The 27,824-nt window shown below is 51.6% G+C and overlaps 1 protein-coding gene across 4 annotated transcripts; it reads left to right on the forward strand.

Annotated features, from left to right (window-relative positions):
• Positions 1-152: 152 nt before the first annotated feature.
• NPC1L1 (NPC1 like intracellular cholesterol transporter 1) lies at positions 153-27,824 on the forward strand. Of its 4 annotated transcripts, XM_025379990.1 has the most exons (21): positions 202-255; positions 1,107-2,632; positions 4,466-4,566; positions 4,979-5,151; positions 5,413-5,541; positions 6,757-6,939; positions 7,529-7,643; positions 7,825-7,952; positions 9,174-9,311; positions 9,548-9,637; positions 19,061-19,251; positions 19,467-19,591; positions 20,181-20,307; positions 20,476-20,531; positions 21,843-21,845; positions 22,279-22,353; positions 23,030-23,180; positions 23,453-23,684; positions 24,222-24,335; positions 24,434-24,596; positions 26,730-27,824. In XM_025379990.1, the coding sequence occupies exons 1-21, from the start codon at positions 202-204 to the stop codon at positions 26,930-26,932; spliced, it is 4,077 nt and encodes a 1,358-aa protein (XP_025235775.1). In that variant the 3' UTR covers positions 26,933-27,824. The 4 variants fall into 4 exon arrangements, with proteins under 4 accessions (XP_025235776.1, XP_025235778.1, XP_025235775.1 ...); XM_025379991.1 differs by lacking the exons at positions 21,843-21,845; positions 22,279-22,353 and having other exon boundaries at positions 153-255; XM_025379992.1 differs by lacking the exons at positions 9,548-9,637; positions 21,843-21,845; positions 22,279-22,353 and having other exon boundaries at positions 19,109-19,251.

Consider the following 27,824-nt stretch of genomic DNA (forward strand, 5'->3'; position numbering starts at 1 on the left):
CATCTCAAGCGGGGGCCTGTGGACTGGGGCCAAACAGTGGGAGTGGTGGATCATTAACTAGCAGGGCTCAGCCTCATTGGTCCCTCACCCAGTCAGGCCAGGGTTGTCATCGAAGGGGAGGAGGCTGCCTTAATGTGTGTTTAGCCCTTGGCTATCCCTGAGGCCTGGCGCGGCTACCCGCTGACCCCTTCTCGACCCGGGATGGCGGAGGCTGGCCTGAGGGGCTGGCTGCTGTGGGCCCTGCTCCTGCACTTGGTGAGTCCCAGGGCTTGGCTCCACCTCCCCTACAGCCTCCAGTTAGGGACCCTGGGGCCAGCCGTGTACCAGGCGAGTGTTACTGGGTAACAGCAAGGGAGCCTCAGGGCCTGCAGGCTGGGCCAGTCTCCGGACACATGAGGGATGCCAGGCCCCACAGAGGAGGGGTGCAGGTGGAGGGTTTCCAGGTCACAGAGTTGAATGCACACAGGGGTGAAAGAGGTCGCTGGACTGGGGTGTTCCAAGTCCCTCCTGTCACTGGCCCTACTGGGTGGGGTCCAGGCCTGCAGTTGAGGGAGGTCTGAGGCAAGGAGGTGCTGGGATGGGGTTACCTAGTGAGCATCACCTAGGGAGTCCTGGGAGAAGATCCAGGACTGGCGCCTCTTAAGTTCCTCGCTCCCTTTGTGTCTGGGAGGTGGGTGATGGCTTTTGGCCTCAAGCAGGTGGTGGTGGTGGTGGTGGTGGGAGCCGGGGGACCTCCTGCACAGACTCTCCATGACAGACCCTGGCCTCTGGATGTGGTGTGCAGTGTGGGGACTCAGGCTGACTTTGATGTGGGCAGGGCCCGGCACCTTGGAGTCAGCTTTGCCTCCTTACCCATACCTGGCCTCTCCAGCAGGACCTTCCTAAACTGCAGGTCTATCAGGCCACACCTAGGAAGAAAGGCCTGGCTGCCCCGCCCACTTGTCACTCCACCACTGGCTGGCTGGCTGGCACATGCCTCCAGGAGGCTCCCCCCTTCCCTGCCCCTGCTCCATGTCCTTCTTACCCCCACGCCCTCCCTGGCTGCCTGCTGCCTGGATGGCACCCAGCTGTGTCAGGGCCCATGAGTGATGCTGCTGTGTCTGCAGGCCCAGAGCGAGCCTTACACACCCATCCACCAGCCTGGCTACTGCGCCTTCTATGACGAATGTGGGAAGAACCCAGAGCTGTCTGGAGGCCTCATGACACTCTCCAACGTGTCCTGTCTGTCCAACACGCCAGCCCGCAACATCACAGGTGATCACCTGATCCTATTACAGAGGATCTGCCCCCGCCTCTACACCGGCCCCAACACCCAAGCCTGCTGCTCCGCCAAGCAGCTGGTATCATTGGAAGCGAGTCTGTCGATCACCAAGGCCCTCCTCACCCGCTGCCCAGCCTGCTCTGACAATTTCGTGAGCCTGCACTGCCACAACACATGCAGCCCCAACCAGAGCCTCTTCATCAATGTGACCCGCGTGGCTCAGCTAGGGGCTGGACAACTCCCAGCTGTGGTGGCCTATGAGGCCTTCTACCAGCACAGCTTTGCCGAGCAGAGCTATGACTCCTGCAGCCGTGTGCACATCCCTGCGGCTGCCACGCTGGCTGTGGGCAGCATGTGTGGCGTGTATGGCTCTGCCCTTTGCAATGCCCAGCGCTGGCTCAACTTCCAGGGAGACACAGGCAATGGTCTGGCCCCACTGGACATCACCTTCCACCTCTTGGAGCCCGGCCAGGCTGTGGGGAGTGGGATTCAGCCTCTGAATGAGGGGGTTGCACGTTGCAATGAGTCCCAAGGTGACGACGCAGTGGCCTGCTCCTGCCAGGACTGTGCTGCATCCTGTCCTGCTATCGCCCATCCCCAGGCCCTGGACTCCACCTTCCGCCTGGGCCGGATGCCGGGTGGGCTGGTCCTCATCATCATCCTCTGTTCTGTCTTCACTGTGGTCGCCATCCTGCTCGTGGGACTCCGTGTGGCCCCCACCAGGGGCAAAAGCAAGACGGTGGACCCCAAGAAGGGCACCAGCCTCTCTGACAAGCTCAGCTTCTCCACCTACACCCTCCTTGGCCAGTTCTTCCAGGGCTGGGGCACCTGGGTGGCTTCGTGGCCTCTGACCATCCTGGTGCTGTCTGTCATCCCGGTGGTGGTCTTGGCAGCGGGCCTGGTCTTTACAGAACTCACTACGGACCCCGTGGAGCTGTGGTCGGCCCCCAACAGCCAAGCCCGGAGTGAGAAGGCTTTTCATGACCAGCATTTCGGCCCCTTCTTCCGAACCAACCAGGTGATCCTGACAGCTCCTAACCGGTCCAGCTACAGGTATGACTCCCTGCTGCTGGGGCCCAAGAACTTCAGCGGGATCCTGGACCTGGACTTGCTGCTGGAGCTGCTGGAGCTGCAGGAGAGGCTGCGGCACCTCCAGGTGTGGTCGCCCGAAGCACAGCGCAACATCTCCCTGCAGCACATCTGCTACGCCCCCCTCAATCCGGACAATACCAGTCTCTCCGATTGCTGCATCAACAGCCTTCTGCAGTATTTCCAGAACAACCGCACGCTCCTGTTGCTCACGGCCAACCAGACACTGATGGGGCAGACCTCCCAAGTCGACTGGAAGGACCATTTTCTGTACTGTGCCAAGTGAGTCCGTGGTGGGGCCCAAGCGAGGAGCGGGCTGGGGCTGGGCTGCCATGGCCTCCCGGGAACCTGGCCGGGCATACAGCTGGTCCTGAAGGACCAGAGGTAGCTATTCCTATGACTCTGGCCTGGGGCTGCCCAGATGCTTATCTCTGCCCCTCGTCCAGCTGCCATTTCCTTTGGCCAGAGTTCCTGCTCATGGCTGCAGGTTTGTGCATGGCCATCACTGGCCCTTCAACCCCGGGTTCACTCTGTCTTTCTGCAGAGCTCCTGACATGTGGAGCTCCCTGCCACATTCTTGGTTTAAGTCTGACAGAGGAGTCCGATTGGCACAGCACATGTTTATATTTGCCTTGTTTTGCTTCTTGTTTCTGTGCCAGGTGCCGTAGGGCCGTCAGTAGCCCGTGAGGTACCATGGTATGCACTGGAAAAAGTGCCCTCAGGCCAGGGGTCATGGCTGGTCTCAGGCACCTGGGCCCGGTGTCCTGGGGCAGGCCACAGCCACATACACTTCTATTGATTGGGGTTCGGTCCTGGTTCTGTCCACTCTGGTGTGCTGCCAACAAGGCTGCTGGACCAAGGCGCCCAAGAGCCAAGGGCAGCAGCAGGGCAGTGGCAGTGGAGGCTCCTTGAGGTTGGAGTAGAGCAGAGGTCCTCAAAATGAACATTTAGTACTCCATACTCCAGAGCAAATGAGAGTTAAAAGGGGCAAATAGCATCTTAGTGTTATTATGAAAAGAGTTCTGACCTTACAGACCCTTGAAAGGATCTCCAGGACACCTAAGGGCCCCAGGCCACACTTTGAGAACCACTGGATTGGAAGAGAGTGCTGACACTTTCTGTCCCCCGCTATCTGGCTCTGCATCCCTTGGCTGGGCCCCAAATTTGGGCTGTTTCTCAGAGTGTCTGTGCCAGGAACCCAAGGGCTGTCTCTTGGAAACAGCGGGAATGAGAGGAGCTATTGTTTGCTCTGGGGAGGCATCGTGGTCTGACCTCCGACTCGTGTCTGATGCTAGCTTTATAGTCCATTATAGGGCATTATCTTTATTTTGACTTGGGTGCTCACAACAACTCTTGGGTGGTCCAATTATCCCCACTTTACAGACATGAAAACTGAGGCTCGCAGGGGTGTGGTAAGCTGCTCAAAGTCACACAGCAACCAGCACTTGCTTGCTGAGAGCTGACAGAGGGGCGTAGAGAGCTTCGCTCTGGTGTCCCACCGCGTCTTCACAATGATGGGCTTTGCAGAAAGGGCTAAGCTGAAGGAACTACAGAATTGCCTGAGGGTACCAGGCTAGTAAACTCTGAAAACATTGGCTCCTGGGCTCCAGGATTCCAAATTTGACCTCAATACCTAGAGGGTTTTGGGGGGCCCTAGGCAGGAGAAGGAGGCTGAGAGGGCAACATTTGAGACAGCCCATGCCAGACCCCACGGTTCAAATCCCAGCTCTTCCGCCCTCATCACACCTGAGGACTTCAGATGTGATGCTCAATCCAGAATCAGATACTGTCAGAGCCAGGAAGGTCAGGCTAGTGTGTGGAGACGTGAGAGGCACAGAGGGACATGGCCCGGAGCAGCCCCTGCCTGGCACCGAGGAGGCACCCGGCAGCTCCAACTCACTCGGTGGGTGGGGGCCTGCAGGAGATCTTGCTGGATGGGAGCCATTTAGGACCCACTGGGCTGGGCTATCTGCAGTTATCTGCAGCCAGTGTCCCCCACCCCACCAGCTCACCCTCCGTAGTGCTGTGGGTCTGGGGTGGGAGGGGAAGGGAGGGGCCATAGGGACTGGGCAGGGCCAGGAAAGGCCCTTTCCCTTTGTGGTCATCTCCCTCCAGTGCCCCGCTCACCTTCAAGGATGGCACAGCCCTGGCCCTGAGCTGCATGGCTGACTACGGGGCCCCTGTCTTCCCCTTCCTTGCCGTTGGGGGGTACAAAGGTAAGCTAAGTGGGCCCTGAGAGGAGGCCAAGGAAGATGCAGTATTGGGGCAGGAACCATAGACGGGAGGGTGGGGGTGGTGCTGGGGGTTCTCACAGCCTGGGGGTGACCTGGTTTCTGGAAGCTATAGGCCGACCCTGTCCTGTCTCCTCTCTCTGCCATCTCCTTTATCTTCTCATAGTGTTACTCAGGCACTCTGGTTTTTTGCCTGGGCCCAAAGGTCTTACCTTTGCCTGAGAGAAGTGGGGTGTAGGAGGTAAGGCCATAAATCAGATGAAGAAGGAGTGGGGGAGAAGGAGCAAGGGGTGATGGCAGGGGTGAAGCTAGATAGGGGGAGGGAATATAGGGGTGCAGCTGGAGGGGGAGGGAGGCACGGGTGCAGCAGGAAGGGACTGAGCATTTCTTATCCCAGGGAAGGACTATTCTGAGGCGGAGGCCCTGATCATGACGTTCTCCCTCAACAATTACCCTGCCGGGGACCCCCGGCTGGCCCAGGCCCAGCTGTGGGAGGAGGCCTTCTTGGAGGAAATGCGAGCCTTCCAGCGTCGGACGGCTGGCAAGTTCCAGGTCACGTTCATGGCTGAGGTAGGGGCTGCAGGGTCCCTGGCTCTGGGGGTGCAACCCAGGTGGTCTTGGGTCAGCTCCTGTGTCCCCAAGCTGGGCAGTGGCTGCCTGCTCGGAACAGGGTGATTGTGATGGCTGTTCTTGTAGCCTCACCAGGGATGATGGGGGGCCATCAGGCCCTGTGACACAACACACAGTTAGTGCCCAGTGACTGAGCTATTGAGAGCCAGCCTGGCTGGAGCAGGCACGGTCAGTGGGGGCTGGTCGGGTGTATGTCCACAGCGCTCTCTGGAAGATGAGATCAATCGCACCACAGCCGAAGACCTGCCCATCTTTGCCACCAGCTACATTGTCATCTTCCTGTACATCTCCCTGGCCCTGGGCAGCTATTCCAGCTGGAGCCGAGTGATGGTGAGAAGCGGGAGGGACACAGCTAGGTGGGCTAGCCCAGGACCCCAGGCATCTTCAGCAGGCCTTCTACAACTTTCCTAACCAGAGCATCTCAGAACAGCAGAATGGACACACCTAAGTGGCTGCCCCAAAGGGTAATACCTCTCGAAGGTGTTCTGTGCTGAAAGTGAAAGGCCAAGAGCAGTTTTCTTTTTCTTTCCTTTTCTTTCTTTTCTTTTCTCTTTTCCCTCCTTCCCTCTCTCTTTCGCTTTCTTTTCTTTCTCTCTCTCTCTTTCTCTCTCTGTCTCTCTTTTTTTCTCTTTCTTTCTTTTGAGACAGGGTCTTGCTCTGCTGCCCAGGCTGGAGTGCAGCGGCATGATCTTAGCTTGTTGCAACCTCAAAAATCCTGGGCACAAGTGATCCTCCTGCTTCAGCCTCCCAAGTAGTTGGGACTACAGGCACATGCCATTGCGCCCAGCTTTTTTTTTTTTTTTTTTTTTTTGAGACAGAGTTTTGCTCTTGTTGCCCAGGCTGGAGTGCAATGGCGCGATCTTGGCTCACTGCAACCTCTGCCTCCCAGGTTCAAGCAATTCTCCTGCCTCAGCCTCCTGAGTAGCTGGGACTACAGGCATGTGCCACCACACCTGACTAATTTTGTGTTTTTAGTAGAGACAGTGTTTCTCCATGTTGGTCAGGCTGGTCTCGAACTCCTGGCCTCAGGTGATCTGCCCACCCAAAGTGCTGGGATTACAGGCATGAGCTACTGCTCCTGGCCATTTTTTTTTTTAAATTTTTTGTAGAGACGGAGTCTCGCTTTGTTGCCTAGGCTGGTCTCGAACTCCTCGGCTCAAGCAATTCTTCCTCGTCAGCCTCCCAAAGTGTTGAGATTACAGGTGTGAGCCACCACACCTGACCTAAGAGCAGTTTTCTTTCTGTTACATGCCATACCCTGACTTGCCCAAATGCAAAGCTAATACTTACAATCTCTTGCAATGCGTGCTCAAGGAAGATGGAGCAGGCTCACCTATGCCTTGGGGTTTCATGGACCTGCCCGTGGGAGGATGGCTCTGCAGAGGGGCTTTAATGTGAGATGTGAGCTCCTCACCACCGGGGGCATATCGGGGACCTGCAGGCACGGAGGGTGCCTGCCTGCTGTGGTGTCTCGCCTAGCTGAGGCTGGTGGGCATACTGGGTAGGTGCTAGGTGGCCAGGGGGCTGAGCCTGTTTGCATTACAGGTGGACTCCAAGGCCACGCTGGGCCTTGGCGGGGTGGCCGTGGTCCTGGGAGCAGTCATGGCTGCCATGGGCTTCTTCTCCTACCTGGGTATCCGCTCCTCCCTGATCATCCTGCAAGTGGTGCCTTTCCTGGTGCTGTCTGTGGGGGCTGATAACATCTTCATCTTTGTTCTCGAGTACCAGGTAAGAAGGGAGGAGCTCTCCATACCCCCAACTGCCCACTCTTCTGCCAACCTCACCTCCTGGCCAGATGGGACTCTGGCGTGAATTTGCTGGGTCTCCCTGCAGACTCTTTCTGTTCATCGACACTCATGTTTACAATATCTGTAGAAACTAGAGTGTGTTGACATAAATGACTTCATCCTGCCTCTACCATCCGGAATTAGCTTTCTGTTAACCCCTTGCAATGTCTAGTAAAACCTCTCCATGTTAGTACGTTACAGCCTCCTCCTGTCTTTATGCTGCTATGTAGCATTCCACGGTAAGGATAAATCAGAGTCGATTTCACCTCTCCCTGTTGGTGAACAGGGTTCCAACAATGCTTGTAACAGGGATGCTATAGACATCTCGAAAGCACCAAGCATTTCTCCCAGCCACACCCTGGAAGAAGAACATTGGCCGTGGAGAGTGTGAGGGTCTTTGATGATTCAGGAAGGTCAGAGCAGCTCCTCAGGCCTGGCTGCAGCTCTGGGCACTTGCCAGCTCCCTGCTGGCCTTTGAGGGATGGTGCCCTTGGAGGTCCCTGGCTCTTATCCCTGCTGTTCCCACCCAGAGGCTGCCCCGGAGGCCTGGGGAGCCGCGAGAGGTTCACATTGGCCGAGCCCTGGGCAGGGTGGCCCCCAGCATGCTGTTGTGCAGCCTCTCTGAGGCCATCTGCTTCTTCCTAGGTGAGCCTGGGGCAGACCCTTCCCACTTGGCATTAGGCCTGCTGGGTTAGTGCCGGGGCCTAGGAGTTCCCAGAGGGCAGTGGGTATAGTGCAGACCCCCTTCCCCCTGTACCTTGTCAATGTCAGCTCCCACTCTGCCCTTGAAGCCAGGGTTCCCTGACAGCCCTCTGCTCCCTCACAGGGGCCCTGACCCCCATGCCAGCTGTGCGGACCTTTGCCCTGACCTCTGGCCTTGCAGTGGTCCTTGACTTCCTCCTGCAGATGTCTGCCTTTGTGGCCCTGCTCTCCCTGGACAGCAAGAGGCAGGAGGTAGGGGCAGCCGGGCCAGTACCAAGGGACGTGCCCCTGGGTTCCCACCATGGCAGGGCGATGGGGTGGCTTTACCACCACAGAGATGGCCCAGAGAATGGGGTGGGGGACAGGGGCATTGTGCCGGGAAGGTAATATTTAGGCCATGTATTCTCCAATTTCCTATAGAAAAATAAATTTGTTTTGACAAATTTTGCAATATAATCGAACCTCCTTAAGTGCATGAGGTTCAGAAATAAAATACAGTTGACCCTTGAACAATGTGGAGATTAGGGGACTGATTGTCTGAGAAGCTGAAAATCTGCATGTAACTTTTTTTTTTTTTTGAGATGGAGTTTCGCTCTTCACCTAGGCTAGAGTGCAATGGCGTGATCTCAGCTCACTGCAACCTCTGCCTCCTGGGTTCAAGCGATTCTCCTGCCTCAGCCACCCGAGTACTGAGATTACAGGCCCCCACCAGCTCTCCTGGCTAATTTTTGTATTTTTAGTAGAGATGGGGTTTCACCATGTTGGTCAGGCTGGTCTCGAACTCCTGACCTCAAGTGGTCCACCCACCTTGGCCTCCCAAATCCTGGGATTACAGGCGTAAGCTACCACGCCTGGTCTGCAGGTAACATTTGACCCCTCCAAACTTAATTCCTACTAGCCTACTATTACCTGGAAGCCTTAATGATAATATAAGTAGTCGATAACACATCTTTTGAATGTTATATGTATTATAAACTGTATTCTTACAATAAAGGAAGCTAGAAAAAAGAAAATGTTAGTAAGAAAGTCATAAGGAAGAGAAAATCTATTTACTATTCACGAAGTGAAAGTGGATCATCATGAAGGTCTTTATCCTCATTGTCTTCAGGTTGAGTAGGCTGAGGAAGAGGAGGAAGAGGAGGGCTTGGTCTTGCTGTTTTGGGGGCAGCAGAGGTGGAAGAAAATCTAGGGATAAGTGAGCCCAGGCAGTTCAAACTCGTGTTGCTCAAGGGTCAGCTGTATAAATGAGAGATCGACAGGAGTTGATCTGTTGGTTCAAATGATGGCATACAATTTAAAGATATTTTATCAAGATTTAAAAAAAAAGGCAAAGAAAATAGCACACTGGTATGTCTCCATGAGCGGCACTGGCACAGGCCACCCACAGAAGGTGACACTCCCTGGGGGCAGGAAGGTGGTCCCTGGGATCTGGTCTGCTCTGGGACTACCTCGAGGGGCTGCCTCCCGCTCCAGGCCTCCCGATTGGACGTCTGCTGCTGCGTCAAGCCCCGGGAGCTGCCCCTGCCTGGCCAGGGAGAGGGGTTCCTGCTTGGCCTCTTCCGAAAGGCCTATGTCCCCTTCCTGCTGCACTGGATCACTCGAGGGGTTGTGGTGAGTGGGCCTGGAAGCACAGGAGGGCAGGGGGACTAGGTGGGGACCTCGCCTCAGGGAGAGCAGGGTTGGAGGTGGGGAGGTTGCCTAGGCCCAGGTGCTGATACCTGGGGCTGGCATGCAAGTCTGCTCAACTTCAGAATGTTGCCCATGACACCCTGACTGACTTAAATTTGTGGGGAGATTGGGGGGCGGCTACTGGGCAGGGTGGTCTCATGCAGCAGGTCCCTTCTCAGCTGCTGCTGTTTCTCGCCCTGTTTGGAGTGAGCCTCTACTACATGTGCCACATCAGTGTTGGACTGGACCAGGAGCTGGCCCTGCCCAAGGTGAGCTCAGGCTCTTCTCAACCCTTAGGCCCTTGGGATTTGGGGAGGGGCAGTAGCAACCAGCAGGGATGGGTTGGGGGTCTCTAGCCAGGGGCTTGGCCAGAGGTGCAGAGCTGCTCACTGCTTTGGAGGCATCTCCAGCAGTCCTGCGGAGTGAAGCCACATTCATGTATGAACAGCACAACAACCAGGTGCCAGCCCCAGGCCACAGTAAGAGAGATGGCCCAGGCACTGGAGGGCTGTCCATGTGAGACAGCAGGCCACAAAGAATGACTGTCACTTTGCTGAGTGCCTGCCCAGTGTCCAGCCCTGTGAATCCTCTGGGCCTGAAGCCCAGGGAGGGCAGGGGTTCAGGGAAAGGAAAGCCCCATGGTTGGAGGGGCCTCCAAGCTCGCATAGGATTTGCAGAGGAAAGTGATGACAGACTGGCCAATGGGGGGCTGGGGCGAGCCCAGGTGTGTTTTCTGGGTGTGGCAGCGACTGTGGGGGTGGGATGAGCTGGAGGCCAAGGGCATGGTTGGGGAGAGGCTGATTGCCCAGCCTGGATCAGTAAGTGTGTGGGCCAACAGGCACAATGTGTCAGCCAAGGCTGGGGACTCGGCTTATCTGGATGTGCACCAGTGGTGGCCATGGACTGGTGGCCAAGAGAAAGCAGCCACAGACAACAAAGTCTGAGACACATGGTCAGACTGCATGAGCAAGTTCTGCGGAGAGGGAGGGCATCAAGGGGACTTGATGTCTAGGACCCATCTGGAGAACTGTGATGGAGATTTGGGCAAGAGTCTGGGCACTGGCAGGAGCTCCAGCGGAAGCAGCGAGGCCCAAGCCCACAGCAGGGCTGAGTGGGGTGCAGCTGGGGTAGATGTGTTAGGCTGTACTGGCCTGGGAGCCAGGTGAGGGAGGACAAGAGCAGACAGCTCAGGACTATACTTTGGGTGACCCTATGGAGGGAGAGCAGGTGGGGAGTCCCAGAATGAACCTGCCACCTGCAGAAGCCCTGGGGGCTATGTCACGGGGTTGAGGTGAAGAGGGTCTTTAGTGCCCCAAGAGCAAGAAGGAAGGACGTGATTGGCCACTAGACCTTGCTGAGGTTTTATGTTGACGTCTTTTGTTTATTTTTCTGTTGGGGATGTTTGTTTCTTACTGCTTTTAAAATTTTTATCATTTTTTTCCCAGTTTTTTATTGTGGTAAAATACACATAATAGAAAATTACCATTGTAACCTTTTTTAAGTATACAGTTCAGTGATATTAAGTACACTCATACTATTCAACTATCACCACCATCCATCTCCAAAACTCTTTCCTTTTTGCAAAATTGAAACTTTATCCAATAAACAGTGACTCCCCATTCTCCCCTCCCCTCAGCTCCTGACACAACCACCATTTACTTTTTTTTTTTGAGATGGAGTTTTGCTCTTGTTGCCCAGGCTGGAGTGCAATGGCACAATCCCGGCTCACCGCAATCTCCACCTCCTGGGTTCAGGTGATTCTCCTGCTTCAGCCTCCCAAGTAGCTGGGATTACAGGCGGCCACCACCACACCCAGCTAATTTTTGTATTTTTAGTAGAGACGAGGTTTCACCATGTTGGCCTGGCTGGTCTTGAACTCCTGACCTCAGGTGATCCACCTGCCTCGGCCTCCCAAAGTGCTGGGATTACAGGTATGAGCCACCGCACCTGGCCTCTACTTTTTCTTTTTTGTTTTGAGATGGAGTCTTGCTCTGTCGCCCAGGCTGGAGTGCAACGGTACGAACTCGGCTTACTGCAGCCTCTGCCTCCCAGGTTCAAGCGATTCTCCTGCCTCAGCCTCCTGAGTAGCTGGGACTACAGGCATGTGCCACCACACCCAGCTAATTTTTGTATTTTTAGTAGAGATAGGGTTTTGCCATGTTGGCCAGGCTAGTCTCGAACTCCTGACCTTGTGATCGGCCCGCCTTGGTCTCCTGAAGTGCTGGGATTACAGGCATGAACCACTGTGTCTGGCCCATTTACTTTCTGTTCTATGAGTTTGACCACTCTAGGCACCTCATATAAGTGAACTCAAACAATATTTATTTTTTTGGCTGGAAGTGGTGGCTCACTCCTGTAATCCCAGCACTTTGGGAGGCTGAGGTGGATGGATCACCTGAGGTTAGGAGTTTGAGACCAGCCTGACCAGCATTGAGAAACCCTGTCTCTACTAAAAATATAAAATTAACTGGGCATGGTGACACATGCCTGTAATCCCAGCTACTTGGGAAGCTGAGGCAGGAGAATCGCTTGAACCTGGGAGGCGGATGTTGCGGTGAGCTGAGATCATGCCATTGCACTCCAGCCTGAGAAACAGAGTAAGGATTCGTCTCAAAAAAAAATAAATAAATAAAAATAAGTCTATTTGGTCTGATATTAGTATAGCTATCCCTATTCTCTTTTGGTTCCTATTTACATGGAATATCTTTTTTTCTGTTCTTTCACTTTTGACCTATTTGTGTTTTTGGATCTAAGGTGAGTCTCCTGGAGAGAGCATATAGTTAGATCACGTTTTCTTGTTTTTTAGCAGATGGGGGCTGCCTAGGGCACAGTATGCCAACTCTCACAATCTTGATCGTGTGTTTAATCCATTCTACCACTCTTTTTTTTTTTTTTTTTTTTGAGATGGAGTCTCGGTCTCTCGCCCAGGCTGGAGTGCAGTGGAGCGATCTTGGCTCACTGCAACTTACATCTCCCAGATTCAAGCGATTCTCCTGCCTCAGCCTCCTGAGTAGCTGGGATTACAGGTGCATACCACCAAGCCTGGCTACTTGTTTTATATTTTTTGTAGAAACGGGGTTTTACCATGTTGACCAGGCTGGTCTTGAACTCCTGTCTTTGAGTAATCCACCCACCTCAGCCTCCCAAAGTGCTGGGATTACAGGCATGAGCCACCATGCCTGACCCTACTACTCTCTTTTGATTGAAGAGTTTAATCCATTTACATTTAGAGTAATTACTGATGAGGAGGGCTTTACTTCTGTCATTTTGCTATTTGTTTTCTATATGCCTTGTAGCTTTTTTGTTTCTCATTTCCTGCATTACTTCTTTTGTGCTTAGTTGGTTGCTACTAGTGAAATTTTACATTTTCCTTTCATTTCCTTTTGTGCATAGTCTACAGCTTATTTTATTTGTGATTACCATGAGGATTACATTAAATGTGCTGAAGTTATAACACTCTAAATTTATGCCAACTTTCTTTCCATAGCATACAAAAACTCTGCTCCTATAACAACTCCATCTTATCCCCCTTTCAGTTATTGATGTCACAAATTATATTTTGGGCTAGCCATGGTGGCTCATGCCTGTAATCCCAATGCTTTGGGAGGTGGAGGCAAAAAGATTGCTTGAGGCCAGCAATTTGAGACCAGCCTGGCCAACACAGTGAGATCCCATCTCTTGAAAAAATTTAAAATTTAGCTGGGCATGGTAGCACATGCCTGTAGTCCCAGCTATGTGGGAGGCTTGCTTGAGTCCAGGAATTCAAGGATGCAGTCAGTTATGATCATGCCACTGCACACCAGCCTGAGCAAGAGAGAGAGACCTTGTCTCAAAAAATTATATTTTTCAGCTGGGTGCAGTGGCTCACGGCTGTAATCCCAGCACTTTGTGAGGTGGTTGGATCACCTGAGGCCAGGAGTTCGAGATCAGCCTAGCCAACATGACAAAACTCTGTCTCTACTAAAAATACAAAAATTAGCCAGGCATGGTGGCACATGACTGTAAACCTAGCTACTTAGGAGGCTGAGACATGAGAATTGCTTGAATCTAGGAGGTCGAGGTTGCAGTGAGCTGAGATTGTGCCACTGTACTCCAGCTTGGGCAATAGAGTGAAACTGTGTCTCAAAAACTTTTGTATTTTTAGGCATTATGTATCCAAAATCATAGGCTAATGATTTTTTTTTTTTGCATTAGTCTCTTCAATCATGTACAAAAAGGCGGAGTTATAAATCATAACATTTATAACTGCCCATTTATTTACCCTTGCTCGGGATTTATTTATTTATTTATTTAGGCAGAGTCTTGCTCTGTTGCCCAGGCTGAAATGCAGTGGTGTGATCATAGCTCACTATAACCTCAAACTCCTGGCCTCAAAAGATCCTCCCACCTCAGCCAGCTGAGGTACTGGGATTACAGGTGTAAGCCACCGTGCCTAGCCAAGGGATTTTTATTTCTTCATACATCTTTGAGTTACTGTCTGATGTCTTTTTTTTTTTTTTTTTTTTTTTGAGACATTGTTTTGCTCTTATTGCCCACCCAGGCTGGAGTGCAATCGTGTGATCTCAGCTCACCGCAACCTCCGCCTCCTGGGTTCAAGTGATTCTCCTGCCTCAGCCTCCTGAGTATTGGAATTACAGGCATGTGCCATCACATTGGGCTAATTTTGTATTTTTAGTAGAGATGAGGTTTCTCCATGTTGGTCAGGCTGGTCTCGAACTCCCAACCTCAGGTGATCTGCCTGCCTTGGCCTCCCAAAGTGCTGGGATTACAGGCATGAGCCGCCACGCCTGGCCTGTCTAACGTCTTTTTATTTCAACCTACAGGATTCCTTTTAACATTTCTTTCAGTGAAGGACTAGTGATAACAAATTCCTTCTGCTTTTGTTTATCTGAGAATGTCTTAATTTCACCTTCATTTTAATTTTTTTAAAATTTTTTATTTATTTTGAGATGGAGTTTCGCTCTTGTCGCCCAGACTGGAGTACAATGGTGTGATCTCAGCTCACTGCAACCTCCGCCTCCTGAGTTCAAGCAATTCTCCTGCCTCAGCCTCCTGAGTAGCTGAGATTACAGGTGCACGCCACCATGCCAGGCTAATTTTTGTATTTTTAATAGAGACGGGGTTTTACCATGTTGGCCAGGCTGGTTGTGAACTCCTGACCTCAGGTGATCCACCCGTCTTGGCCTCCCAAAGTGCTGGGATTACAGGCATGAGCCACCATGCCCGGCCCATTTTTACTTTTTAATTAAAACAATTTTTTTGAGATGGGGTCTCACTATGTTACTCAGACTGGTCTCGAACTTTTGAGCTCAAGCGATCCTCCTGTCTCAGCCTCCCAAAGTATTCGGATTATAGGATGAATCACCTCATCTGGCTTCTCCCTCATTTTTACTTTTTATTTTTATTTATTTTTTTGAGATGGAGTCTCACTGTGTCGCCTAGAGTGGAGTGCAGTGGTGTGATCTCGGCTCATTGCAACCTCCACCTCCGAGGTTCAAGAGATTCTACTACCTCAGCCTCCAAAGTAGCTGGAATTAACAAATGCATGCCTCCATGCCTGGCTAATTTTTGTATTTTTAGCAGAGATGGGGTCTCACCATGTTAGTCAAGCTGGTCTCAAACTCCTGGCCTCAAATGATCTGTCTACGTCGGCCTCCCAAAGTGCTGGGATTACAGGCATGAGCCACCATGCCTGGCCTTCTCCCTCATTTTTAAGTGACAGTTTTGCTGGAATTAGGATTTTTTATTGACAATTGTTTTTTCTTCAGCACTTGTTTTTTATTTGTTTGTTTTTGAGACAGAGTCTCACTCTGTCATCCAGGCTGGAGTGCAGTGGCACAATCTCAGCTCACTGCAACCTCTGCTTCCCAGGTTCAAGTGATTCTCCTGCTTCAGCCTCCTGAATAGCTGGGATTACAGGCGTGTGCCACCATGCCTGGCTAATTTTTGTATTTTCAGAAGAGATGGGGTTTTGCCATGTTGGCCAGGCTGGTCTCAAACTCCTGACCTTAGGTGATCCACCTGCCTCAGCCTCCTGAAGTGCTGGGATTCCAGGCATGAGCCACCATGCCCAGCATTCTTTAGCACCTTCAATATACAAACCCACTGCCATCTGGGCTTTAAGGTTTCTGATGAGAAATATGCTGATAATCTTTTTGACAATCTTTTGTATATGCCAAGTCATTTCTTTTTTTCAATGTTTTCTATTTTTTTAAAAACTGTATTTTATTTTATTTTTTAGAGACAGGGTCTTGCTATGTTGCCTAGAATGGACTTGAAATCCTGGGCTCAAGCAATCCTCCCACCTCAGCCTCTTGAGTAGCTGGGACGACAGGTATATGCCACCATGCCTGGCTTGTCTTTGGTTTTTGACAGCTAAATTATAATATGCAACCGGGTGCAGTGGCTCATGCCTGTAATCCCAGCACTTTGGGAGGCCAAGGCAGGCAGATCACGAGGTCAAGAGATCAAGACCATCCTGGCCAACGTGGTGAAACCCCATCTCTACTAAAAATACAAAAATTAGCTGGGCGTGGTTGTGTGCACTTGTAGTCCAAGATACTTGGGAGGCTGAGGCAGGAGAATCACTTGAACCCAGGAGGCAGAGGTTGCAGTGAGCTGAGATCATGCCACTTGCACGCCAGCCTGGCAACATAGCGAGACTCCATCTCAAAAAAAAAAAAAAATTTAATATCCTTTGGTGTGGGTTTCTTTAGTTTATCCTACTGGAGTTTATTGAGTTTCTTAAATGTTTATATTCATGTCCTTCATCAAATTTGGGGAGTTCTGGCCATAAGTTTTTCAAATAATCTCACTTCCCCTTTCTCTTTTCTTCTGGAATTCTTACAACGCATATTTTGGTCCATTTGATGATGATGTCTCACAGTCCCTTAGGCTCTGCTCTGTTCACTTTTGTTATTTTTTTCTTTCTGTTCTTCAAACTCAGTAATTTCAATGGTCTTATCTTCAGTTTGCTAATTCTTTCTTCTGACTGCTTTTGAATCCCTCTAGTGAATTTTTCATTTAAGTTCCTATACTTTTTAGCTCCAGAGTTTTTTGCTCCTTTTTATGTTTTCTCCTTATTGATATTTCCATTTTGTTCATAAATTATTTCCTTGGCTTTGTTTTCTTTTAGCTCTTTGAGTAACTTTAAGGCAATTGTTTTATTTATTTATTTATTGAGACAGAGTCTTGCTCTGTCACCCAGGCTGGACTGCAGTGGTGTGATCTCAGGTCACTGCAACCTATGCCTCCTGGGGTCAAGCCTCAGCCTCCCAAGTAGCTGGGATTACAGGTGCCTGCCACCATGCTTGGCTAATTTTTGTATTTTTAGTAGAGACAGGGTTTCACCATATTGGCCAGGCTGGTCTTGAACTCCTGGCCTCATGTGATCTGCCTGCCTTGGCCTTCTAAAGTTCTGGGATTACAGGCATGAGCCACTGCACCCAGCTGAGACAATTGTTTTAAAGTCTTTGTCTAGTAAGTCTGCTGTCTGGTCTTACCCAGGGACAGTTTCCGTTGCTTAATATTTTCCCTTTGAATGGGCCATGTTTTTCTTTTTCTTGGTGTGTTTTTGGTTGAAAAACGGACATTTGATTCTTATAATGTAGTAGCTCTGGAGATCAGATTCTCCTTCTTTCCCAGGGCTTGCTTTATTTTATTTATTGCTGTTGGTGTTTCTGTGCTGAGGATCAGCCAAAGGCACAGAGTTAATGTCTTCTCAGGTATTTTATGAGCCTGCATATTTCTCTGGGCATTTATGCAGTGTGGTGACTGTCTAAATATCCCTATATTTATGGTTGCTTTTGAATGTCCTTGTCCTTATATGTATGGTTCCCAAAAGGAAAATGAGGGAAAAATGAAGGGGTGGGGGATAGGTGCTTACTCTTTAAATCTCCTGGAAGTCACTTTAGTAAGATGTGGAGGCAGTTGCAACAATGGTGGTGGGAGTTGCAATAGTGGCTGCCTGCCTGTGTATCTGTACCACCAATATCAGAAGTAATGATCAATGATCAGAACTCAGATATCAGAACTTGATATTTGGATTTATTTATTTATTAGAGACAGGGTCTGGCTCTCTTGCCCAGGCTGGAGTGCAGTGGTGCAATCATATCTCAGTGCAGCATCAAACTTCCAGGCTCAAATGATTCTCCTACCTCAGCCTCCTGAGTAGCTGGGACTACAGGCATGTGCCACCACACCCAGCTAACTTTTGTATATTTTTTTTGTAGAGACAGGGTGTCACTGTGTGTCCAGATCAGTCTCCCACTCATGGGTTCAAGTGACCCTCCTGCTTCACCTCCCAAAGTTCTGAAATTACAAGTGTAAGCCATCATGCCCAGCTGATATTTGGTGGATGGTGTCCTTGCCTACCCTGGCTCCTGCAAGCTGTGTACAAACTGCTTCTGGAAAGCATACACAGCTGCATGCCTTGAAGCTGGGAGTGGCAAATGGGTAGCTGCTACTGTACTAAAAGCTGAGATTGCCTGAAATTAACCACAATTTACTGTCCAAGACTTATCCTAGAAGCTTCCAGCCCTCAAAAGACTCCAGAGTTCCAAAATAATTACACCAGGGCTGGTGTGGTGGCTCACACCTGTAATCCCAGCTGTTTGGGAGGCTGAGGCGGGTGGATCGCTTGAGGTCAGGAGTTTGAGACCAGCCTGGCCAACATGGTAAAACCCCATCTCTATTAAAAATACGAAAATCAGCTGGGAGTGGTGGCACGTGCCTGTAATCCCAGCTACTCAGGAGGCTGAGGCACAAGAATCGCTTGAACCCAGGAGGTGGAGGTTGCAGTGAGCAGAGATCACACCACTGCACTCCAGCTTGGGAAGACTCTGTCTCAAAAAAAAAAAAAAAAAAGGAAAAAAAAGAAAAAAAATAGTTATACCAGACAAGTTGTTTTCTAGGCGGGGAGAGAGATTCCTGACACTTCCTACTGTGCCATTTTCCCTAATGTCACTCTGAGCCTTTATGTTATAGAAGGGAGCAGACCATGAGGATGCCTGGTGCATGGCTTTGAGGGTGTATACACTGACATTTATGTGTGCACACAAATACGGGCCGTTGTCACAGGCCAGCTTGTTAGACTGTGGCTGTGCCAAATTGGGGGTGACAGGAAGGGATACAATTATGTGTATGTGCATGTTTGTGTGTGTCAGTGTGTGTTCATGTGAGGTGATATGAGTTGCTCTGTGCTTGCACCCCCGTAAGTGTACTTCTGTTTGCACCTGTGATTATACCTATTCTGTGAACCTTGGAGTATATTCATTTGTGGGTACACCTAAAACCGTGTTCCGGTGTAACTGTACAGTGCACATACATCTTGAAGGTACCCTTGAGTGTGTGTGTCTGTGCATGTCCTTCTCTATATGTACCTTGTGTGTGACCTCTGAGCATGTACCTCTCGGTGTATATTTTGTGTACGTGTGTGCATGTACCTCTGTGTACCTCTAGGCATGTATCTGTGTGTACACCTCTGAGTGTCCCACTGACACATCCCTTTGAGTGTGTAACTGCATGTGTATCTCTGAACATGTTCCTCTGTGTGTGTTCCTCTGATCATGGACCTCTGAGCATGTGCCTTTTAGCATGTACTTCTGTGTGTACCTTCGAGAGTGTGAGCTGGAGTGAGCCCTTTAGGGGTGTGCATAGCAAACTGAAGCTTACTGACCCTCCTCCACTCCTAGGACTCGTACCTGCTTGACTATTTCCTCTTTCTGAACCGCTACTTCGAGACGGGGGCCCCGGTGTACTTTGTTACCACCTCGGGCTACAACTTCTCCAGTGAGGCTGGGATGAATGCCATCTGCTCCAGTGCAGGCTGCAACAACTTCTCCTTCACCCAGAAGATCCAGTATGCCACAGAGTTCCCTGAGCAGTGAGTGCCTGGCCGCCCCACACCCCGGCCTACTCCCTGTTTGAGTCCCCCAAGTCCTCACCAGTCCTTTCTTCCTGCCTGTTGTACCCCTGTCCTGCTGTCCTGCTGTCCTGCTGCCGTATGCCTGGGGAAGGCTGCGTGGGGGTTGGGCCATGAGAAGAATCCACCACCCTGCTCAGCTGGCCTTGTCACCCTTCCTCCCACCTGCCCCTTAGGTCTTACCTTGCCATCCCTGCCTCCTCCTGGGTGGATGACTTCATTGACTGGCTGACCCCATCCTCCTGCTGCCGCCTTTATATATCTGGCCCCAATAAGGACCAGTTCTGCCCCTCGACCGTCAGTGAGTTTGGGGCCATAGGGGCTCACTGCCTACCATAGCTCAGGCAAACTGAGGCAACAGAAAGGAGAGGACTGGAGAGGCTCCCTCAACATCTTGACCTGTCTTGTGGGGTCCATTGGGGGCATGGATGCAGATGTGGCCTGAGGGACAGGCACTCTGTGAGGAGCACCTATGTGGGTGGCTGTGCTGGCCCGTGGGCATCACACACGTATGCTGCTGTGTACCGTGCCCCTTTCAGAGCACGTGGCACTCCTGGGTGGCAGGGCACTGGGGAGTCAGGAGTGGAGAGATGCTGAGGTTGGCACATGGCCCCGCCGCACAAAGCAGTGGCATTTGAAGGTGGAGAGGACTTTGTGGGGCCTGTTTTTCTGCCCCAAATTTCCTTTCCCCTTCTGCCTGTAGGTGCCCACAGTTTCTATAGCCAAGAGGAGAACTTCTCCCACAAATAACAAAAGCAAATCCCCCTAGAAGTGACTAGTTGAGGCTGGAGTGCCTGGGACCTCTGATGGGATTGTTGGGGAAGGAGAGGCACACAGCAGTTGCTGCTGGTCCTGGGGTGTCACTGCCCAGACCCCTGCTTTCTCTGCAGACTCCCTGAACTGCCTAAAGAACTGCCTGAGCATCACGATGGGCTCTGTGAGGCCCTCAGTGGAGCAGTTCTATAAGTATCTTCCCTGGTTCCTGAATGACCGGCCCAACATCAAATGTCCCAAAGGGTAAGCTTGGGAGGGCCTTCTGCTGGGGAGGACAGACATGTGGGACCTAGGACGGGGGTGAATATAGAGAGGCAGGAGGAAGCTATCAGGGGCCTCTCTGGGGTGGCTGTGGGCTGGGCAGATGAAAGGAGCTTTGTTCCTGGCTAAGCCTTTGCCCTGACCTCACAGCGGCCTGGGAGCATACAGCACCTCTGTGAACTTGACTTCAGATGGCCAGGTTTTAGGTAAGCATGGCCTTGCCTGGAGGGGAGGACATAATCAGTTGCTCTGGAGGGCCCCTGAGAACCCCAGGGAATAGCCCGTCACGTGTTGTCTCCCTCCTGTGTCAGGAGCTTCTAACCGCCCTGGCCCTGTCAGCAGGGGTCTTGTTTCCCAACTCCACATCCTCAGACTTCACCCCTTCTCTCACTCCCAAGTCAATGGTCAGCGTTAAGTTTGTGGAATTCATTCAGCAGTTGATACCATACTTGGGAGTTCTCCACACCCTGGCTAAGTACCTGTCTTACCAGCACAAATTACAGCCAAAAGGCAGCTGGCTAAATGAATTAGGATGCTTGGCACAGCACAATCCTAGCAGTCATTAAAAGTAACAAGAGGCTGGGTGCGGTGGCTCATGCCTGTAATCTTAGCACTCCAGGAGGCCGAGGCGAGAGGATCTCTTGAACCCAGGAGTTTGAGACCAGCCCAGGCAACATAGGGAGGCCCTCTTTTTTTTTTTTTTGAGACAGAGTCTCACTCTGTTGCCCAGGCCAGAGTGCAGTGGTGTGATCACTGCAACCTCCACTTCCGAGGTTCAAGCGATTCTCCTGCCTCAGCCTCCTGAGTAGCTGGGACTATAGGAGCATGCCACCACACCTGGGTAATTTTTGTATTTTCAGCAGAGATGGAGTTTCACCATGTTGGCCAGGCTGGTCTCAAACTCCTGGCCTCAGGTGATACGCCTGCCTCGGCCTCCCAAAATGCTGGTATTACAGGCGTGAACCACTGTGCCCGGCCTCCTGTACAAAATAAAATTTAAAAAACTGCCTGGGTGTGGTGGCGTGTGCCTGTAGTTCCAGCTATTCAGGAGGCTGGGCGGGAGGAATGTCTGAATCTGGGAGGCTGAGGCTGCAGTGAGCCGTGATCGCAACACTGCACTCCAGCCTGGGCAACAAAGTGAGACCCTCTCTCAAAAAAAAAAAAAAAAAAAAAAAAGAAAGAGAGAAAAAAAGAAAAAGATAACAAGGGAGATACAGTTAGACTGACAGGAAAAGGACCCACAACATGCTGTCAGCTCATACAGCAGATGGCAGAATGAGACAGCCATCTGTGTAAAGGAGCTGGCTATAGCTCTGTGCAGACATGCTTGGTGTAGGGGGCCTAAGGGAGCTCGTGCTGCAGATGGACATGGGGGTCGTTGGCGGGTGGGGGAGCTTTTGAAGGGTGATCTCACTTTGTACTGAAATAATTTGTAGTTTGAACTGCTGGCTGAAAGCTGCCTGAAGTTCACTCGACAATCACTTGAACGTGGGAAGTAGAAGTTGCAGTGAGCCGAGATCGTGCCACTGCACTCCAGCTGCGGTGACAGAGTGAGACTCTGTCTTGAAAACAAAAACAAAAACAAGAACAAAAAACCCTTTATTGTATAAGGGTCTTAATAACCTTAATTTCTTCTTTTTTTTTTTTGAGACGGAGTCTCGCTCTGTCGCCCAGGCTGGAGTGCGGTGGCGCGATCTCGGCTCACTGCAAGCTCCACCTCCCGGGTTCAGTCCATTCTCCTGCCTCAGCCTCCTGAGTAGCTGGGACTACAGGTGCCTGCCACCATGCCTGGCTCATTTTTTTGTATTTTTAGTAGAGACGGGGTTTCACTGTGTTAGCCAGGATGGTCTCGATCTCCTGACCTTGTGATCTGCCTGCCTCGGCCTCCCAAAGTGCTGGGATTACAGGCATGAGCCACCGCGCCCGGCCTTCTTTTTTTTTTTTTGAGATGAGGTCTTGCTCTGTTGCCCAGGCTGGGGTGCAGTAGCACAATCTCGGCTCACTGCAGCCTCTACCTCCCGGGTTCAAGCAATTCTCCTGCCTCAGCCCCCCAAGTAGCTGGGATTACAGGGGTATGCCACCACGTCCGGCTAATTCTTGCATTTTTAGTAGAGACAGGGTTTCACCATGTTGGGCAGGCTGGTCTCGAACTCCTGACCTCAGGTGATTGGCCTGCCTTAGCCTCCCAAAGTGCTGGGATTACAGGTGTGAGCCACCGCGCCTGGCCAATAACCTTAATTTCTTAAAACATCATTAAGAAATAACCTTTAGCTGGCAGGAGCCCTAAGCCACAGTTCTAATAATTCAACTGTTCTCATTTTTCTGTCTTCCTTTCTAGTCCTTTCCTATAGGAATATGCAAATTAAAAACCAACTAAGTTAATTTTAAAAATCCAATGCATATCTTGAAACCATATAGAGAAGAATCTGGGTTCACTAGAGAGATCTCTATAGGCTTCATTCATCAAAGGTCAGGCCTGGGTCTCCCACAGCAGTGGGGCCAGCTATGGAGTTTGCAGGGCTGGTGCAAAACAAAAATATGGACCTCTTGCACAAAATTTACTAAGAATTTCAAATGGTGGTGGCAGAACCCTGAACCCAGCTTGATCACATGCCTGTGCCACTGTGTCTGGGGTGTTCTGAAGGTGTCCTGGAAAGGGCTCTGACCTTTGCCCTTCCATCTTCCGTGTGCCATGGCTGTCCAGCCTCCAGGTTCATGGCCTATCACAAGCCCCTGAAAAACTCACAGGATTACACAGAAGCTCTGCGGGCAGCTCGGGAGCTGGCAGCCAACATCACTGCTGACCTGCGGAAGGTGCCTGGGACAGACCCAGCTTTTGAGGTCTTCCCCTACACGTGAGGACCTGAGTGGCTGAGCTACAGGGAGGTGGGGGATGGTTGCTGGAGATTGGAGGTTAGGGCGGAGGGCTTGCAAGGAGTTGCATGAGATGAGCACCAGTTTTAGGTCAGGAGGCTCTGGCTGCAGACTTGGGCCTATTTCTTATGCTGGTTTGTACCCCAATATAAGCCTGCCTGACCCTCAGCATTCTCCTTCTGAAGTGGGGTGTCCCACCCACCTTGAGGGCCCCAGAGGCCTGAGCTTGTGACCATGCTCTGTACTCTGGCAGGGTCACCAATGTGTTTTATGAGCAGTACCTGACCATTCTCCCTGAGGGGCTCTTCATGCTCAGCCTCTGCCTGGTGCCCACCTTCGCTGTCTGCTGCCTCCTGCTGGGCCTGGACCTGCGCTCCGGCCTCCTCAACCTGCTGTCCATCATCATGATCCTCGTGGACACCGTTGGCTTCATGGCCCTGTGGGGCATCAGTTACAATGCTGTGTCCCTCATCAACCTGGTCTCGGTAACCCAGCAGACACAGGCACCAGGGGGCCCTGGAGGGGTGGTTGGGGATCCAGCCTCTTAGAATACTCCCAGTTCCTTTTTTTTTTCTTTCTTTTTTTTTTAGAGGCAGGGTCTTGCTCTGTTTCTCAGGCTTGTGTAGTGACATGATCACAGCTCACTGTAGCCTCAAACTCTTGGGCTCAAGCGATCCTCTGACCTCAGCCTCCCAAGTAGCTGGGACTACAGGCACGTGCCACTGTGTCCAGCTAATATTTTAATTTTTGTTGTAGAGACAGGGTCTCACTTTGTTGCCCAGAATGGTCCCAAACTCCTGGGCTCAAGTGATCTTCTCACCTGAGCCTCCCAGTGTTGGGATTATAGGCATGAGCCACTATAATGGCTCATTGGGATTATAGGCACGAGCCACTTGGCACCCGGCCAAATACTCTGTCTAGAATTTAATGCCTGCCCCGCGCTGGTCCTGGTGGAGGCCTCATCTTCCCAGTTCCTTCCCTACCTCTGCCTTTCTTGGCTTATGCCCCCTCTCTGCCCATAGGCGGTGGGCATGTCTGTGGAGTTCGTGTCCCACATTACCCGCTCCTTTGCCATCAGCACCAAGCCCACCCGGCTGGAGAGGGCCAAAGAGGCCACCATCTCTATGGGAAGTGCGGTGAGTGGGGAGGAGTGGGCCACCCTGTGCCCCACTCGACACCCTGTGCCCTGCTTGATGCCCTGTGCCCTGCCTGACACCTGGTTCTGACCCCCCAGGTGTTTGCAGGTGTGGCCATGACCAACCTCCCTGGCATCCTGGTCCTGGGCCTTGCCAAGGCCCAGCTCATTCAGATCTTCTTCTTCCGCCTCAACCTCCTGATTACTCTGCTAGGTCTGCTGCATGGCTTGGTCTTCCTGCCTGTCATCCTCAGCTATGTGGGTGAGTGCCCCGGCCTGTTCCTACCAGGCTGTCATGATTATCATGACGACAACAGTAACAGTGCATGCTTACCACGGAAGCTCAGGAAGTGCACACAAGCCATGGGCAGACGTCAGAAGCCAGGACCATGACCATGTGGCACTTCTAGCCTTTGAAGCTTCTGTTGTTCATTTAATGTGCTGTGAACATCTTTCTTTTGTCAGCAATGTATGTCTCAAACAACGTTTCTGTGGCCCTGTACACTCTGGATCTTCACGGCACTGCTGTTGGACTTTTAAGCATGCCCTTCAGCAAGAAATATGTTTTATACCCAGAGGTGACACGCACAAGCACACACAGACATGCCTGCCTGAAACAGATGCTTCACTAAATAATATTAATACTTCTCTTATACATGTGAAGCATTCTGATATTTCTGGTTCCATTCTATTATTATTATTATTGTTTTTGGAGACAGGGTCTTGCTCTGACACCCAGGCTGGAGTGCAGTAGCATGATCACAGCTCACTGCAGCCTTGACTTCCCAGGCTCAAGTGATCCTCCCACCTCAGCCTCCCGAGTAGCTGGGACCCCAGGTGCACATCACCATGCCAGCTAATTTTTTATTTTTTTTGTAGAGGTGGGGTCTCCCTGTGTTGCCCAGGCTGGTCTCAAACTCCTGAGCTCGTGATCCACCTTGGCCTTCCATAGTATTAGGATTACAGGTGTGAGCCACTGTGCTTGGCTTTTATTTTAATTTAAATTTATTATTTATTTTATTTTAATTGATTGAGATGGAGTCTCACTCTGTCGCCCAAGCTGGAGTGCAGTGGTGTGATCTCAGCTTCTTGCAACCCCTGCCTCACAAGTTCAAGCCATTCTCCTGCTTTAGCCTCCCAAGCAGCTGGGATTACAGGCGCGGACCACTATGCCTGGCTAATTTTTTTAATTCATTTTTTATTTTTAGTAGAGATGGGGTTTCACCATGTTGGCCAGGCTGGTCTCAAACTCCTGACCTCAGGTGATTTGACCGCCAAGGCCTCCCAAAGTGCTGGGATTACAGGCGTGAGCCACTGTGCCCCAGCCCTATCATTAATTTTTTTTTTTTTTTTCTTTAAGACAAGAGCTTCGCTCTGTTGCCCAGGCTGGAGTGTGGTGGTGCGATCTCAGTTCACTGCAACCTCTGCTTTCTGGGTTCAAGCAATTCTCCTGTCTTAGCCTCCTGAGTAGCTAGGATATCAGTGCACACCACCATGCCTGGCCAATTTTTGTATTTTTATTAGAGACAGGGTTTCACCATGTTGGTCAGGCTAGTCTCGAACTCCTGACCTCAGGTGATCCCTCTGCCTTCGCCTCCCAAAGTGCGGGCCTCCCAAAGTGTGGGGATTACAGGCGTGGGCCACCGCACCCAGTCTCATTAATTTTTTGAAATGCTGGCCAGGAGTGGTGGCTCATGCCTGTAATCCTAGCACTTTGGGAGGCTGAGGCGCATGGAGGCTCAAATTGAGCCTCCCAGGATGAAGGTGTTTCTGGCTCTCAGGGTGGGCAAGCTGGGAGGAGTTCAATTTTACCCCCCACCAGATGGTAATAATAATATTACTAGAGGACATTTATAGAGGGGTGTGTTTGTGCATCAACATATGTGTCTGTAATTCTCTTAACTACCCCCCGAGGTAGGCATCATTATCCTTCCCTTTTTACAGATGAGGGAACTGAGACACCTGCCCCAGGTTACAGACTTGGTCAAAGGTAGCAGGGGTTGGAGCCCACGCAGCTCCATGGTTCCTAAACATGTCTCTTGTGGGGACTCCCTGACCCTCTTGGAAGGAGTAGAGTGTGTGTGCTAGGGGTGGTGGGTGAGACATAAGAGAGGGGCAAGGAGGAGCAGTTGTGGGGTGTGCTTGGACGAGGGGTATCCAGGGCCTTGGAGCTGCAGGTGGTGGCTGTTCCTCGGAGGCTCCCAACATGCTTGGGGGATGGGGGACCAGGACATCCCTGAAGCTTGGGCTGCAAATGTAGTGACCCCAGAAGGCACATGACACAGAGCCCCCCTGGGACCCTTCCTGCCTTGGGTTTGTTGTACAGAACCAGGAGTAGCTTCTCACCTGTGTCCCCTGCCCACCTCTCTGACTGTGGTTCTCTGTCTCACTGCAGGGCCTGACATCAACCCAGCTCTGGCACTGGAGCAGAAGCTGGCTGAGGAGGCAGCAGCGGCAGCCATAGCGGCCTCCTACCCAAATCACCCCTCCCGAGTCTCCACAGCTGACAACATCTATGTCAACCACAGCTTTGAAGGTTCTATCAAAGGTGCTGGTGCCGTCAGCAACTTCTTGCCCAACAATGGGCGGCAGTTCTGATACAGCCAGAGGCCCTGTCTAGGCTCTATGGCCCTGAACCGAAGGGTTATGAGGGTCTTCCCTGTGACTGTCCCTTGACACATGCCCTTCTCAAATCCTAGGGGAGGCCGTTCCCATGAGACTACCTGTCACTGGAGGATGGCCTGCTCTTGAGGCATCCAAGCAGCACCACTGATGGCTCCTCTGCTCCCACAGTGGGTCCCCAGTTTTCAAGTCACCTAGGCCTTGGGCAGTGCCTCCTCCTTCTGGGCCTGGGTCTGGAAGTTGGCAGGAACAGACACACTCCATGTTTGTCCCACACTCACTCACTTTCCTAGGAGCCCACTTCTCATCCAACTTTTCCCTTCTCAGTTTCTCTGTCAAAAGTCTTAATTCTGTGTCAGTAAGTCTTTAACACGTACTAGTGTCCCTGAGAACACAGACAGTGACCACTGCCCTGGGTTGTGATATCACAGGAGGCCAGGGAGGGGCAAAGGCTCAGGCCAAGAGTCAACGCTGTGGGAGGCCGGTCAGTAGCCACTCCCTCCAAAGCGCATCTGCAGGTCTGCCATCTACGGCCCTTTCTGGCAAGAGAAGGGCCCAGGAAGGATGTTCCCATAAGCACCTTGGTCATGGATTAGCCCCTCCTGGAAAACGGTGTTGGGTTTGGTCTCCAGCTCCGACTCTTATTAAGGCTGTTGCTGCCAGTCAAGGCCACCCAGGATTCTGAAGGCTGGGAGCTCTTGGGGCTGGGCTGGTCCTCCCACCTTCACCTCAGGCCTGGAGCCCAGGCCTCAAACCAGCCCAATCCGAGCTCTTGGACAGCTCTCCAGAAGCATGAACTGCAGTTGAGATGAAGATCCTGGCTTGGTACTGTGCACATGGGTGTTTAATAAACATTTGTTGGCAGAAA

The sequence above is a fragment of the Theropithecus gelada genome, chromosome 3 (genome assembly GCF_003255815.1).
Source record: "Theropithecus gelada isolate Dixy chromosome 3, Tgel_1.0, whole genome shotgun sequence".
NCBI classification, from domain to species: Eukaryota; Metazoa; Chordata; class Mammalia; order Primates; family Cercopithecidae; genus Theropithecus; species Theropithecus gelada.